Raw genomic sequence first — 16,070 nt, 5'->3', positions numbered from 1 at the left:
CACAGGACAAGTGCAGCAAGGGCAGCACCAGCACAAGTGTCTCTATCCTGCCCACCAAAACACCTTGATTTTGATCTGAAGGGACTGGCTCTAGGGGATTGAGAAAGCAGTTTAAACTCCATCCCTGCTCTTGCTGCAGAGACAGCCAACAAGGTTGGCAATTAGTGCCCAGCATGGTGCTATTCCTTGCCACATAAGCGCCTCCCTGCCAAAAACGGGACTGAGACTATCAAACTCATCACATTTAGATCATTGAACAGTCATCAGCTGGGACCACTGTCCATTGCTGCCAGACAACATTGGTTTTGATCTAGTGAAGAGCTCTCTATCATGATTCCAGTCCTTAGAAACATCCAGTTCCCCATAGTCCTTTTTTTAAAGACACTGAAATAAAAGTAATAGTATTTGAATATAGTCTAGTAATAATAATAGCTGCCTCTTAAGGTAAATGGGAAGCTGTATCTAGATTAATTTAGTAAGCTGAGATCCTAATTTTACTATGCTTCCTCTACAAACATATTCATGGTTTATTATGCCAGGAAAATGACAAAGTGCTGATAATAATCCTCCTTGAAGATATTCCTTATAAATCCACTAGATGTCCTACCCTCTTCAAATGCTTTAAGATGCAGAGAGGTTTCACTAAGTTTGGGCTTCATTTTTCTCTTTAGCAGAAATTAAACCTGGACTTTCAGTGGTGAAGAAAGACACAGATCTGCTTTCTGCACCTTGCAAGCAAGAAATTCGGCTTGGGAATGATTCTGGTGAATATCCACAAGAGCTTTCCACAAAGACCTAAGCAAGGATGGAGGTTTCTTTAAAGAATCTGCCTCCTTTCCTAGAGAATGCAAAACTTAGATTCATCAGAGCCAAACATTTGCCATACTCTGTCTTGGGAAGCTATTTATAGGCGTTTTAAAGTGAGTCCTGTGCTGACCTGGAGGCAGTGATGACACATTCTTAATTGCAGAAGTTCTTTGAATAGTGCAGTTTTGACATTCCTGGACAAGACTCCAGCCCCTCGCACTTGAACACAATGCACAGACCGGGGCTCTGGCATGCCAGTAGTCACGCCTATCTGCTAAGGCTGTCACTGTACCCACTCAGAAAGTGTTCTGTCAGTTCCAGTACAGTGTGGCTGTCAAATATCTGGTAAGAGAGACAGGCTGCAGAATAGCAAACAGTGGCTTCTCTTGTCCATGAGCCCCTCTTATTTGCCTCGAGTACCAGCTTGGGATTCCAGACTTCCTTAGTGGATTCATACTTGTAGATGTATGAGAGCATTTTAATAGCATTCCCGTCTCTTTCACGGTTCTGCTATCTACCCAAGGTGAGTATGTGCAACTCTCAATGAGGGATGATTGCAAAGTTGCTTCTTTAGCATTTCTCTCACTGAAGCACAAATCACACTCTGCGGAAGCGCTACAATGTTGCATTCCTCCACCAAGAAAACTTTGTTGGAGCTAAGACTACATTATGGGCCAGATTCACCTCTCATTTAAACCAGTTTTATACAGTGTAACTCATTTGAATGTAACGGAGTGACTCCTGATAAGGGAGTAGGGAATCAGGCCCATATTCCAGAAAATGCAGGAGACAGGTGCATTGTCAGATGGTGAGTTTAGTACCTTCTCATTACTATGTTTAGGAAGCTTCATGGCCAGAAATATCCTCATAGCTATTAACTGTACAAATAGGCACCAGGGAGGGTGTCTACAACAGCTTATGGCATTATCTATAAGGGGAATGGGGCTGGATTCTGACAATAGCCTTGTATCCTTGGGCCATCAGCATTCTCTGCTCCCAGATACTTTGCCACCGAGGAAATGCCTTGCATCTCTCCCACACCGTATGTTTCATTATTGGGTGTCTTTCTTGTCCTCTGTGTTTAGTGCCTGATGAGTGTTTCCCCAACACATTGCGAGGGAAAAAGAAGGCCTGATCTTTCAACTGTACGTTTCTGATTCATAGATGGTAGTTCTGGTGCTGTCCATACATGATGCACAGCTCACCCTGAAAAGGAATTCAGGAATCAAAAATAGTCCAGCGCATATGTTTGCTGTCATACATAACAAATACTTCAGGCCCTGCCATGATTCAGTACATTATGTGTGGGAGCCATCTGGTCCTGAATCTTTAGAAGCAAACTGGAACACTGTGGATGCCTCATTGGTAAAAACACAAACAGTTGAAGTGAGGGAGACGAAAAAGATCTGTTGACGTTCTACTCAAGATTCTCCCTCTAGGGGACTGGTTTCATGACCCATTTCATCCTTCCTGCTACTCTAGAGAGTTACAGTCAGGCAGACTGTGCTGTCAGGTCTGTCAGCGTGAACACCTTTGGGATGCTAAAAATGGGTTTCATGTGCTTGGGCAAACCCAGTGGGACAAGAGTTTTCTCATTAATCAGCTGTGTCATAGCAAGCTGTGCAAGATGTTCGTGTAACGTGTATTCCATAAAACATTGTTAGATCTAGAATTCTGATTTGTCCTAAACTGCACTATTAATCTACCTGCATGACTGGTCATTAGTATCTGCTCAGCACCATGCAGGACCGGGCCCCATGGTTTTGACAGACTGAAAGAAAGGTCACACCTAGTTTATTTAGATGGTCCCAGCTCTAGAGGATCCAGGAATGCAGAAGAGTCCTAGGCTGCAATAGGCGATGGATTATCAGAAGATGAAGCAGTGAATGCATTCCAAATAGAGGATGGTAGGCTCTGGTACTGCTAAGATTTGGTGAAGGTTTTGTGTGCATCTAGGACTAGATCCTGAGCTGCTGTAAATTGGTATAGCTTGATCATGGAGTTACGCCACTTTACAGCAGCTCAGTAGCTGGTTTCTAATGTCCACAAAGCATAAGAGAAGCAGGCAAACAGAATGTGCCTATGTTTGGGAGTCTGAACAGTGAAAGCACACACCTGAGGCAGGTGCAAGTTTGTTTCCCCAGACACCAAATTATTAGAACAGAGAAAAGCAAGTGATGGGTTTGTTGTTCCATGATGGCCATTCTAATGAAAGCTCATTTCAGAGTTTGGCCTGTTTCCAAGATGGTTAGATACAATACTCAGATTAATCCAGACCAGCCTTCCTGGTGCCATGCCCCTTGAGACACATGTTTGTTTATTCTATTACGAATAAATCTGAAAAAGTCAATTTGCTGTGAAAGCAAAGAAGTAATAAAGAATGTTATGCTTTGGCAAATAATACAACACTTCCAACTTAATATAGTTCAGCTTCGTGTCCGGCATGCTCCACACCAGACCAGTATGAGCAAGATGTGAGTCACTGATGAAAGAATAAATGTTTTTATTTATTATTCACCAGTCTCCAGGGTTTAAAGCCATTTAAAGTTAGTGCATTTTCCCATATACATTATTTAAAACGTAATAGTTCAGCGTGGGTACAGCTAAAGCAGGCAATATACACTGCCAAAGTATCTACTACGTTGTATTTCCTTAGAATGTCCCTGTCCCACATAAACTCCTGGTTCTAGACATAAGAGGGTGCTTGGTATTTAAGGATGGAGTGGCAGGCATTAAGTTTCTTGCTTTGATCAGTGTGTCTCAGCCTTTATGATCTCACTAGCAATGGCACTTGATAGAATTCAGTTTGAGTGTTAGTAGGTAGCATTGCTATGTCTGTTTTCCAAACTAAGTTCCTGGTTTTCTGAAAATATTTGAAGACATCTTTCTATTTAATTTATTTTCAAACAAAATGGCATCCACCGATAGGTTAAGAACACAACACACAAAGAACTCCGCAAGACTCCAAAATATAATGCTATGGACTTTCATGGCCAAATTCTGCTCTCATTTATACATGTGCAAATCTCCTTTGACCTCACTGGTGTAGCAGCAGAATCTAGCTCTCTGAGTTTTGACATGCATTTCCATTTCACTTCTGTCAGGTCCAAAGTGTCTACCATATATGGATAAATACAATTTCAACATAACTGTTGCAATTTCCTTGGGAAAGTTACGATCTCAAAGGAAGTCTATGAAAAAGTAAGTGTTTACAGTACATGAATCCCAGTCCTGTAATAAGTATGTGACAGTTGCTGTTGATTAATAGTTACACATGCAAACAAAATATAGGATCAAATTTTCCACTAGTTTAGCTGCTCCACTGACTGCCAGAGAGTTTTGTCCATTAACACCATCAGAGAATTTGGCCCATATGTTTATTTTTAAAATGTGTATGTTCTACATTTGTTCCCTGATCTGTTAGAGAGAAACAGTGTTTGCACTGAAAAGCTCAATCCAGCTGTACGTGAAAAATAGATGATGTATGCATTCCTGGTGTGTCTGTGTTGTGCAGGGGAGGGTCTAGCTCTGTCCTGCTCACTATGAATTGATTGACATTTGTACATATTTAACTACCTTTTCCTTAGCTGTGAGTGCTACATAGTTGTAGCTGGAAGGGTTTACCTTAGCAGGGATATTAGGTTGCAAGTAGATAGGTCTCGGTAGGCCCTGATTCAGGAAAGCACATAAGGATGTGGTTTTCTAAGCAGAGTTACAGTTGTTATTCTGTAAACAGAGCATTTATTATTGGTCTGAAAAAAATACAGGCACGTTAATTTCAGCAGCAAGGGAAAACACTGAATTTAGAAAACATCAGTGTTTGCAAAATGGAAAATGACAAAATCTGCAGAAAAAATCTCCCCACACCTCCCCTTTTTCCCCTTCCCCAACCTTCAAATGGGTATCATAGACAATGGAGAGAAAAAATACAACATTAAAAACAGCTAACAACTTACATGGCAGTGACCGTTTAGAAAAGACTTTGCATATTATTTTTAAGTTACAGTTTTGCACATATGCTGTTCAATAACTGCTAGAATTAAAGTCCAAGCAAGGGGTATCAGGAATGCAGGATCTGAAGGGTTTCAGCAGTTGCTAAAGGCAAAACTTCCTGAAATTGTAGCAGATGTTGCTTACTTCCTGTATGCTTATCAACCACTGTAAAAATGTTTCTCCTTTGTAGTTGTTATGTTGAGCATAACTATGGAGATTCAACACAGTCTATACGACACTGACACATTGAGTGATTTACTGTATATCTGGTTTTGAATAATCAACCAAAGTATTGTTCTTACTAGAATCTCCCTGGACACTTTGAGGAAGTTCATTAGTCACTGGATTTGAAATCAATGACAAGCAAATGACAGTACAGGAAATAAGTCAAACGTTATGTTACTACTTTATTCAGTAAAGATGGGTTTAAATATTACAGACTTACTGTTGCTTACTGCACCTACAATGGAATCCTTTTAACTGAAGACTTGATAAGTAAGTAACAAGCCCATTTCATTCGGACAATTGCCAGAGCAGAGTCAGTGTAATGCAACTTCATGATACTAAACAATTGGTAAATGCAAAAAGAAAAGGAGTACTTGTGGCACCTTAGAGACTAACCAGTTTATTTGAGCATAAGCTTTTGTGAGCTACGGCTCACTTGTAGCTCACGAAAGCTTATGCTCAAATAAACTGGTTAGTCTCTAAGGTGCCACAAGTACTCCTTTTCTTTTTGCGAATACAGACTAACACGGCTGTTACTCTGAAATTGGTAAATGGCATGGCTAGTCTGTTTAAATGGTGTTAATTGCAAGCCTGTAGTTAAAAGATGTGAACTAGTATTTGCTTGCATAAATTTCCTGCTGTGCAACCCATTATCAACTTCAGCCTGCTTGCCTGCATGTTTATGGCCATCAAATGTGTTAGTTTGGTCTTAATGTGTTAATTCTTTATATATTGCTTCTCGCACACTGAAATAAAGAGCAATATATCCCAGCCCAATGTGTTCTTCTGCAGCCTCGTCTATACTAGAAAAGAGCATCCATTTAACTAAATCAATTGAAAAATCAATTTAGTTATACCAGCACTAGCCCCTAATGTAGATGCACTTAATCTGGTTTAATCCTTGCTTATGTTGATTTAGCTAGCTTGTATTCATAAAATACAAGTTTAATTTATATTGATATAAGCAAAGATTAACCAAGTGCATCTATTTTGCATGTTGTGTCAGTTTACCTAGACTGATTTTAAACCGATTTATTTAAACCAAGGCATGTTCCTAGCATGCTGATAATCAGGTTGCTGATAATCAGGACAACCTCTTCACAGACACTTTTCTTTTCCCTCTTGGAAGTATCTGCCATAAACTTTCTGCTGCTGGGTTTTTTGCTTTGAGATTTTAAAAGTTAAGTTCAAAGATAGTTTTGGAGTGGTTCCTCTGGCTCTGTAGACAGAGGTTGATGTTCGAGACCAAAAATAACATCTTATATCTGGCATGACTGTGTGGTAGACATGATTATACACTGCCCATGGGAAATGAGAGATTTCAGGCAACTGTTGCTCCATAGGTGTTTATAGTGTTACACGTGATGTTATCAGGAGAAAGGGCACAATTCGTTTTACTTTTGCAACCTTCCTAGCAGCTGGGGCATTGGACTGCAGCCTTGAAGAAGAGTTCTTGCATTGACTGTCACTGTAGACATCTATTGATGAAATTATTAAAGCTACATGGCGCTTTACAAACATGGGACCTAATCCTGCAAATTTATACCAGTAGTGCTTACTACCTTGAAGCGAATGGGACTGTTCATGGTAGGAAGCCTGGGAGTACGTGCTTAAATGTCTGAGGATCTGGGCCTAAGAGCATGTTGGCTCAGACCTATAGATAACCCACATTCATTGCCCTGAAGAGACAAGATAAGCTTGTACAAGACAAGACACGAGACAAGCATTGAGAAGAGGGAGGTTGTGGAGATTAGTGATGAAGAGGAGAAGAGATGGGGGACTGTTTGAAGAGGAAGGATTTGCAGGGAAGTGAGGACACTTGCTGTATGTGGACAAGGAGACTGTTTCAGACATAATGGAAAGCACCATAAAAGGTGGGAAAAGCAGAAGGCTTAGGAAGAGCTGTACAGTAGGTGAGGCAAAATTCTGGTGAGGAATCGGAGCTTGAATGTGATGTGAATGTTCTCTGTCCATGGGGAGTAAAGGAGTGCCTGCATTGCATCAACATGTCCATCCCACTTGCAGCTCTGCATTAACACAGGAACTATAATCAAATGTCATGTTTCAGGGCTTCAACTGGTCACCTACATGGGTCAGGAAGGATTTTGTCCCCTAATACACAATTGTCCAGCTGAATTCAGTGTTTTTTTCTGCCTTTCCCTGAAGTAGTAGGGATTGGCCACAGCTGGCGATGAGAAACCAGATGACATAGAGCAATGCTTGCAGATGGTAGAGAGAATCATTTTTCTAGATGTCCAGCTGTTGTGTCTTGATCACATGCTCAGAGTCAAACTGATGTCCAGATTTGTGATCGGGAAGGATTTTTTCCCCCGGTCAGATTGGCAGGGACCTTGGAGGTTTTTCACCTTCCTCTGCTGCATGGGGCATGGATCGCCTGCTGGGATCATCTGGGCATATCCCACTTAATCAATTCCTGGTCATTGCAGAGGTTTTAGGCATTGGTGGCACCTTGGTCTCTCCTGTTCTCTGTCTGAGGCACACAATAGCCTAGTCTCCTGAGAACTAAAATGATTTAGTCTAACTAAAGTGTTTGGGCTCAGTATAGGGGTGTCTGGGAGAAAATGAATGGCCGGTGATATATAGGATGTCAGACTAGATGATCTAATGGTCCCATCTGGCCTTAAACTCTGAAATCTACAAAAGGGAGCATATGGAAGAGTTTAAAGGGGCAAGTGACACTATCAGATTATTGAGAGAGGAAGACTTTAGTAGATGCCTTATAGACATACTGGGTTGGATGAGAGGTGATGTGGCCAGTGAGAAGGTTATGGACATCAAGGAAGGAAGTGACTAGCACAATGTCAAGGGTTCAACAGAGGCACTGGGCACAAGGAGGAAAGAGTAGATTTGGGAGACATTAAAGAGGGGAGCTGATAGTTATGTCACCCTTCGTCTGGAGAATGTTCAGTGCAGCAGCAATACTGGGCCAGCTTTCACACAATAGTGTGAGAAGGGGAGATTCAACTTTGTACTCAGCACAAGGCCAGATGTGTCACAAAAAAACTAGAGTCCAAGTTGTGCCTAAATGAAACAGAGAGACTTTCAGGAGTTTAATTACAGTAGAGTTGCTGAGCTCCAAGATTTGGCTTAATAGGGACATTTATTAATAACTAGATAGTCATGTACATTTTAATTTTTATTGGTTATAAGCAGGGCTTTGGAGCTGTGCTCTGGCTCCAGGCAAAAACCCGCAGCTCCACTGCTCCGGAGCTGCTCCGCTCTCTGCTCCAAAGCCCTGGTTATAAGGAATGACGCATGCTACACTATAATGCATGCAAGTAGCCCTCTTCCTCTGCTGTGGTTAGTGATGCTTGCTTTAGTGAATGAATGGTACAGCTAACTCACATGGGGCTCAATCCTGCAAGGTGCTAAGCACTCTAGCCCCAAAACCAGCAAAGCCCTTAAGCACTTCCTTAACTTTAAGCTTGTGAGTAGTCTCATTGACTCAAGTGTTTTACCGGATCAAGACCAGAGTGCTCAGCACCGTGCATGGTAGAACCTTGTTTTGCACAAAAACAGTCCTGTAGGAGTCACTGAAATCTAGTTTATTTAGATTGGGAGAATGTCTAATGGTTAGAGCAGTGGACTCCTAGCTCCTGTTCTGTTCTTCTGGGGTTTGTTCTTTCACTGACTTAGTTCTTGACTTTTTGCAAAGTTGTTAACACCCTGTCACACAGCCTTATCCATTTGTAAAATGGAGATAACAATATCCATTTTGCACACATGGGAGTCTTGAGGATTCAAGGCATGCTATAAGTGCAAGGTAATGTTAGTATGAATGGTAATGATAATGAATATCTGTACGTAACTGATATTTTAAACTAGATATTAATACTTAGACTGGACAAACCACTAGTAAATGTACAATAGGGGATAGTCTTGCACTGACTGAGAGACAAACTAGATGGTCTGAGAGGGCTTCATTTTACCAAAAAAGATGTAGGTTTAATAATTAATTCTATTTTAAATGGGTTTTACTCTGCCTGCTTCAAATTTTGGAAAAGCTGCTATTCCCTGGCCCCATTGTTAGTGTTTTAGCAGCTGTTTTCCATTGTTTTCTCAGTAAGAAAAATACATATCAGTAACAGGAACTATCAGCAGCATGAAACAAGCTGACTTGCCAAGAACATTTCTCCCACTATTATTATTTATAGTTAATATTTTTTTGTACTGCAAGTCAGACTGTGATTCAAGGAATTTGCCAGATTTCAGGGCAATTTTGTGCCACAAACAGATGGATGTGTTTCACACACAAGCCACATTTTTCCATTAATCTTCACCAGATAGAAGTATAGTTGATATAGCTCCTTCAACGTGCAAGGTATCCCAGAATGCTACGTGGTCCTGATTCACAAAAGCATCCTGATTCAGAACACTTGCACACATGCCCAAGTGCTTTCCTGAATCAGGGGGCATAATAATACTCAGCGGTTATATCAGCCAATTTTACATGTTTGAGGAAGTGTACAAGCATTCACTAATCAATCCATAACACCTCTGTCTGTCTGTGCTATTATATGGTGTTCATAACTGTGGTATCTGAGTGCGTCCCAAAATTAAAAAGTGTACACATCTCCTTCTCCCAGTGCTTAATTTGTAATGCAAGGGGTGCCAGGGATCAAGCAATTAGGTGCCATTTTTTTTTTACATTCATAACTGATGCAGTAAGCCCAGCGGTGTTATAGCTATGAACTGCTGGAGGTGCCAGGGCTCAGCCCTGGCACAAATTAAGCACTGCCCTCCTACAGTTAGCAGGGACTGGATTTTGAGGATACTTTGGTTGGGTTTTTGTGGGGATGAGCTGGCGGGGAAGTTATGGTGTTATTTTGGTTGGATAAGTGGGTTGCATTTTATTCTGAAGAGGCATTTTCTTGGAAATCATCCATGACAATTAGTCAGAAGAGGCACCCAGTGTTTTCTCGCCATACAAAATAATTGTTATGCTCAGTGATGTAATTTGGATGGAGTGCTCTTTGTGTTTCCAATGAGGTGTCCTGTTCAAGCTTGTTTGGAAGAAAATAAAAGGCTTCTTATTGGGTCTCACATCAAAACGCAGCAAAAGATCTCTGGTTGTATGGTAACAGCTCTCAGTCTGATTTTTAGGTGTCCTGAGTTTATAATTGTCAGGTTATAGCCCCCCCCCAGATATACAGAAATGAGGTGCTTTATACTCTGAATAATTAATAAATTAGAGACAGGTCATGATGTGGCATGTCTTGGAGTTGATTTAATTAGTTGATTTTGAGTCCTGTATTATTTTAACATGCCATACATGTGGTGGAGACTGTTTTATGGATTAAAGAAAATATGTTCTTTAAGTTCATCGATCAAAGCAGAACAACAGGAGGTTACTATCATAACATACCACATAGCGGTAGTAGTAAATGGAAACCTGGTTCTCAGAATGTTTTTAGCTGAGCAATCTTAAAACTAGTTTTACATCTCGCTTTTCCCCATGTCTGCCAAGATATTAGCCTATTATTCATAAACAGGAGATTGTAAATTAATAATGATATTTCTATAGCGGCTTTCTTCTGGGGATTTCAACATGTTCTACAAACACTAATTAATTAAGCCTTATAAAATCTTTAAGAAGTAGGTAAGTGACATATAGTTCAGTTAACCCACTGTGATATAGAGTATTCTCTGGAATGCAGATGCTATTTAAAAATTTTATTAAAGCTAATGTTAAAAAAATTATATAAGACATAGGTTGGGAAAAGATGTCTGTACATCTGGGTATAGTGCTTGGATTATCCACAAATATAAAGTTAGTTTTTAAGTCATATGATACACAGAGTACATAATCAGCAATAACCCAAATTTAGGTGAATAGATTTAACAATACAGTTTAGATATTAGAATCTGAATACTCGGATATATCACTCATGAAAAGTTGTACAGAGATTTGGTTGTGGAAAGCAAAATATAACAATGAGTGGAGATTGTCCCTCAGTAATTGAGAATTAGATAGGTTGTCCATTTAGAAAATACAATCCATGAGGAAAGTATTTCAATCTAACACTGCACAAAAGTTTAGGATGGAAAATGACTATCTTAACCAATGGAAATTGCATGGAAAGTTTAGATATAGACTGTAATTACGTGAACTGGGATCTGGCCATGATTCTGGAGTGAGGACTCATTCTTCCAAGAAGTAAAAGCATGAGATCTTTAGTGAGCAAAGGTGCTCATAACCCTTGTTTTATATCTCCTCTAAAGGATGGTATCTCCAGCACAATATCTCCTAGCACCATTCTGGAAAGGAGGTTCTCTACTGACTCAGAGGAAAGAATGCCACCTGATTAATCACCTACATGCCTTCCCAGAGCACACAGTCCTGAATGGTTTTCCACCTCAATACTGACTTGGCCTTTCTTGTGTGAGTTGACAGGAGCACAGCAGAGATGGTGTGGATGCAGGCTGCTTTATTCTAGTGGAAGGTCTTCCCCTGTCACTTGACACTGAAGGGGGTATGCCATTAGTATGGTCCAGGTGAAGGTATTTATAAGTGTAGCTGGGTGGTCACCCCGCTCCAACTCAGAAAGGATTAAAAGCCAGCCCTTGGAGAGACCTGGGGCTGAGAGCCAATAAGAAAAGGCTGGGAGGAAGCCAATCAGGGCCCGGCTGGGCCCTATAAAAGGGCTGTGAGCCAGGAGCTGGGTCAGTCTCTCTCTAGCTTTGGAGAGAGATGGACCTAGCTGCCTGAAGGAGCAAAGGGTACTGTAGACAGAGCAGGGGCAGGGGCAGGGGCAGGGGCGAGCTGAGCTGAGCTGAGCTGAGCTGAGCTGAGCTGAGGAGCTTAGGCCTGGTGACCTCCCAGGCTGTGGCCTGACAGGAAGGCCTGGAGAGGTACTGGGCTGCAAGGAAAGGCAGCAGGTCCAACCCCCCCCCCCCTTGCCAATGATGAGTGATCATTACACTGCAGTCTGCCCTGGTGAACAGGGGATAGAATGACTGGCAGTAGCCATTGAGATGAGGTGGGCTTAGAGGGTTGGGGGTTCCCCTGAGACAAGAGAGCCAAAGAGTGGGAGTCGTGTTGGGGCAGAACTCCAGGGTAAGGAGCACGGGGGTCTGGGAGGGACATGGGGGCCTGAGGCAGATGAGCCGCTGGCCAGCAGAGAGCGCTCTAAGCTGGAAGCAAGCTAATTCCCAGGGCAGCCAGCAGGAGGCGCCACACCGGTGCTTAGCAACAATAAGCCAACAGCAAGAAGAAGTGGAGATGTATGGCATCCAGTTTGCTCAGTGTCACATTAGCCCAATGTCCTAGTCATAGTCACAAAGCCAAGCACAATAGCAAAACTGGCCCCTGTTTCTCTCCGTTAGTGTAGACATCCTGCCAGTATGTTTGGACCCCCTGACATTTGCATGGAGAATGCTGTAAAGCTGGAGTAGCTTGCAAATAGTTTTAACAGTGGAGAATAATTTCCTGACTCTTGCTCTAAAGGTCTGAGGAAATAAACCCTCACTGTACAATGAAACAAGAGTGAGTTTTTATCAGACTTGTGTTTATAGAAAAGACAGAGAAATTTAGGTCACTTTAGAGAAATTTTTCTTGTTGTTTGTGTTTCCCAGTCCTTCTGCATGTCTGAGTCTGTGGCCTCCTTTACTGGCTGAAGTCCTGCATCAGTACGCCACAGAAAGCCTTGCTGAGGCAATCTTTTCACAAGGGGACACATCTGCTCATTTTACTCAAGCAAACACAACCACGGAGTTCAGTGACTGGAGGGCCAAACCCTGACAAACTAAATGGTGGAGCAGGCCTTGTATTCTCTAGTGACAGGGCATAGTCCTCCACTCCTGTCTTCCTGCACAAATGGCTCTGACACCTCCACTTTGTTATGATTGCTGTGTACCTTATTTGTGTTATATCAGCCACCGCCCTTTTACAGTCCAATGCAACAAGGCTATTTACAGTGACATATAATTATCATCCCCTTGTACCAGAGGGGAAGAAATCCCTCCATTCAAAGATCTCTCCTAACTAACTATTCGCTCCCTACTCTCCTGTGTTCATCCTTCCTGTGTTCCTTTTCTACTCATCTAGTTAATGGGCTAATTATCTCCTTACGTCCCCCTAGCTCAGGCTGATCTAGTAATTAGCCACTCCTTCCCTCAGTCAGGCCCTCTTGGGATGCATGGGGGTGGGACTAATTGGATGACCAGAGTGTTGGTTCAGCTGCTGGTTCTCATTATTTTAGCACACAACATCCCTATGCAGTAGGGTGAGTGTCACCCTTGCTCATCTGGGGCAATATTCTGCACCTTTACCTTTATGCAAATTGCACAGCAATCAGGGGCAAGAGAAGTGTCACTGAAGGCAGAAATTTTTGCTTTTGTGAATCAACTGGTTCATGTCATAAATGGTCTTAACCGCATGGCTATGATCCAAAGCCTATTGAAATCAGTGGGAGACTTTCCATTGACTGCAGTGGCTTTTGGATCAGACCCTGTGTTTGCTTAATTTCTTCACATTTTTAGCTGCCGTAGCACTTTCCAGATCTGGAGAAGTGTTCGAAATCTTTTTTTTTTTTTTTTTTTTTGCATGCACAATAGTCTATACTATAGCCTCTTTTATCATTTATAGGTAGTGAGTGTCCCTGCAGTTTAAAAGCCTTTCAGAAAGACTGCATTGGGAGCAACCAAGGGAAGGGTGATTGCACCAGTCTACTGCCACATCATAACGTTTAAATACTTTATTTTGTACCCCCTGCTAAAGTTTAATCATTCCAAGCAGGGAAAGTCAAAGGGGTTCAATGCCAAATTTTCAAACAGGCTTATTTTTTAAAAATTCTTCATGAAATTGCTGCCCAACTTTCAGTATGAATATAGTTTGCCAAAACCTTCATTTCATTGCATAACCCTCAAGATGGAGATACATTATTGTATTGCAAGTGGATTACTGGCAAGAGTACGGTAATTTATCATCTGAAATGCAGAATGTTGTTTTGTCAGTTACAAGTTTTATAATTATCCATTATCATTATCTTTATAGTTATTTTTTCCAAGGTTATGGATATATCACACCTTTTAAAAAGAAGTTCTGTCAGGTTTTGTTTGTTTGTTTGTTTGTTTCAACATATTGGAACCTGATTCTCCTTTCACATCCATGTATATCAGGAGTATATATACCAGAACCAGTTGAATTCCACAGGAGTAAAACCGGTGTGAGTGTAACCAGAATAAGGCCCCGAAGTTCCTGGTTAAAAAAACTGAAGTAGCCATGCGAGTTAAAAAAACAATTTCTATAAGGAAGTAATAGTAGTAATAATAATAATGTGCATTCTTAGCACCTTTTAAACCCATCACAAAGATTAAGTAGTTAAGCCTCACAACACTGGGATAAAGATTTTTAAAGCAGGATACTGGCACTCGTGAATTCTCGGTTGTATTCTTGGCTCTTCCACTGACCATCTGCCACTTAGCCTCTGTCTCGCTGCAGTTCACCCATGTGTAAAATTCACTTAAAATAAAGTCCATGCTCTGAAAATGACTTTAAAACCACAAGTTAGAAATTTTGGTTTGTAGCATGGACAAGAAATGGTTCTGTGGCTGCTGGCTCATAGAAATTCCCTGGCTACCCTGTTGAGAACTCTAAATATGACTGATGAGGCACCACCCAATATTTCAGAATCTGAAATGCAGAGGCTGCAGAATCATACAATTGTAGGACTGGAAGAGACCTCAAGAGGTCATCTAGTGAAGTCCCCTGCATTCATGGCAGGACTAAATATTACCACTTTAGGCACTCATGTTGCCAGCCCACTTACAGTATGTGGCGATTGTTGACTGCCCAATTTACTTACTATGCACAGTAAGAACATAGTCCAAAACTCACTGGAATAAGTGGTAAGGGACCTAATGACTCAATGAACTTTGCATCAGATTTCATGTGGGGGCAAGATCTGGCTAAAGGAAATTCCAGGAGTTTTCCCTAGAGTTCTCTAATGTTCTGCTGAAGGGAAGGGCTTTGCACAACTGACTAACAAATCACTTCTGTGTAATGAGCCTACAAGAGCCATGTACACAGTAAATATGTCTCTGCCAGTACAGTAACTCTGCTCACTGGTTCTGATTATCATTGTTACAAATACAGTATTATACTCATTGTCTTCACATGTGGCATTACACAAGGCTTTGTAGAGAAAGTCAATGACAAGCCAAACAGAAAAGTTTTTAAGGCTAGTTTTAAGGTGGGAGAGATGACTTGATGGCTCAGAGGGAGGGAGAATATTCTGAGTACCTAGGACTATATGAGTAAAAGACTAAATTGTTGTAGCAAAGAGCTTGGGCAGATCTGAGGGTACCCTGACTGACTGACTAAGAAGTGAGTTTCAGAGTAGCAGCCGTGTTAGTCTGTATTCGCAAAAAGAAAAGGAGTACTAGTGGCACCTTAGAGACTAACCAATTTATTTGGGTGTGGCAGGTGGGTCAAAGTCAGAGAGCAGGTTGGAGCTGAGTGGAGTGATCAGTGTACACTGTATTTGTATGCTGCCTTGCACAATGGGGTCCTGCTCCACTTAGCGGGGGCTCCAAGATGTATAAGAACATAAGAATGGACATACTGGGTCAGACCAATCTAGCCCAATATCCTGTCTTCTGACAGTGGCCAATGCCATGTGCCCCAGAGGGAATGAACAGAGCAGATAATCATCAAGTGATCCATCCTCTGTTGCCCATTCCCAGCTTCTGGCAGACAGAGACTAGGGACAACAAAATTACCCATAGAATCTTCCCCTTGCTAAAGAATTGTCTTCAGAATCTCAGCTTTCATTACAAATATAAATTTCTACTAGTGGTTGTGCAGACAACCTCAAAGAGGTGATCCAGATGTGAATCAATGCAGAGATGGTCTGCATGAATGCAGAAAGCCTGAAAAAATAGCTCTGAGAGGTGTGAACTGCTCCATTAATCCCAATCAGGTGTTAACTGAAACCTGAAGATGACACTACATTGAAAACTCAGCGTGTACAGATAGCATAAAATAGTCAATGTATTATCAAAATAAGTAACATAGGTAACTG

The 16,070-nt window shown here is 41.5% G+C and overlaps 1 protein-coding gene across 3 annotated transcripts in view; it reads left to right on the top strand.

The window, feature by feature from the left end:
* The first annotated feature begins 3,916 nt into the window (after positions 1 to 3,916).
* The window catches only part of DENND4A (DENN domain containing 4A), a 114,651-nt gene continuing 102,497 nt past the window's right edge, over positions 3,917 to 16,070 (top strand). For all 3 annotated transcript variants that reach the window (XM_073304348.1, XM_073304344.1, XM_073304353.1), the window contains exon 1: positions 3,917 to 4,008. In XM_073304348.1, the coding sequence (XP_073160449.1) occupies positions 3,932 to 4,008 (77 nt within the window). In that variant the 5' untranslated portion in view covers positions 3,917 to 3,931. The remainder of the gene's footprint in view (positions 4,009 to 16,070) is intronic.

Source organism: Lepidochelys kempii, chromosome 10 (assembly GCF_965140265.1).
Source record: "Lepidochelys kempii isolate rLepKem1 chromosome 10, rLepKem1.hap2, whole genome shotgun sequence".
NCBI classification, from domain to species: Eukaryota; Metazoa; Chordata; order Testudines; family Cheloniidae; genus Lepidochelys; species Lepidochelys kempii.
The sequence above is the reverse complement of the archived record's forward strand: the minus strand, read 5'-3'. Positions and strand labels throughout refer to the sequence as shown.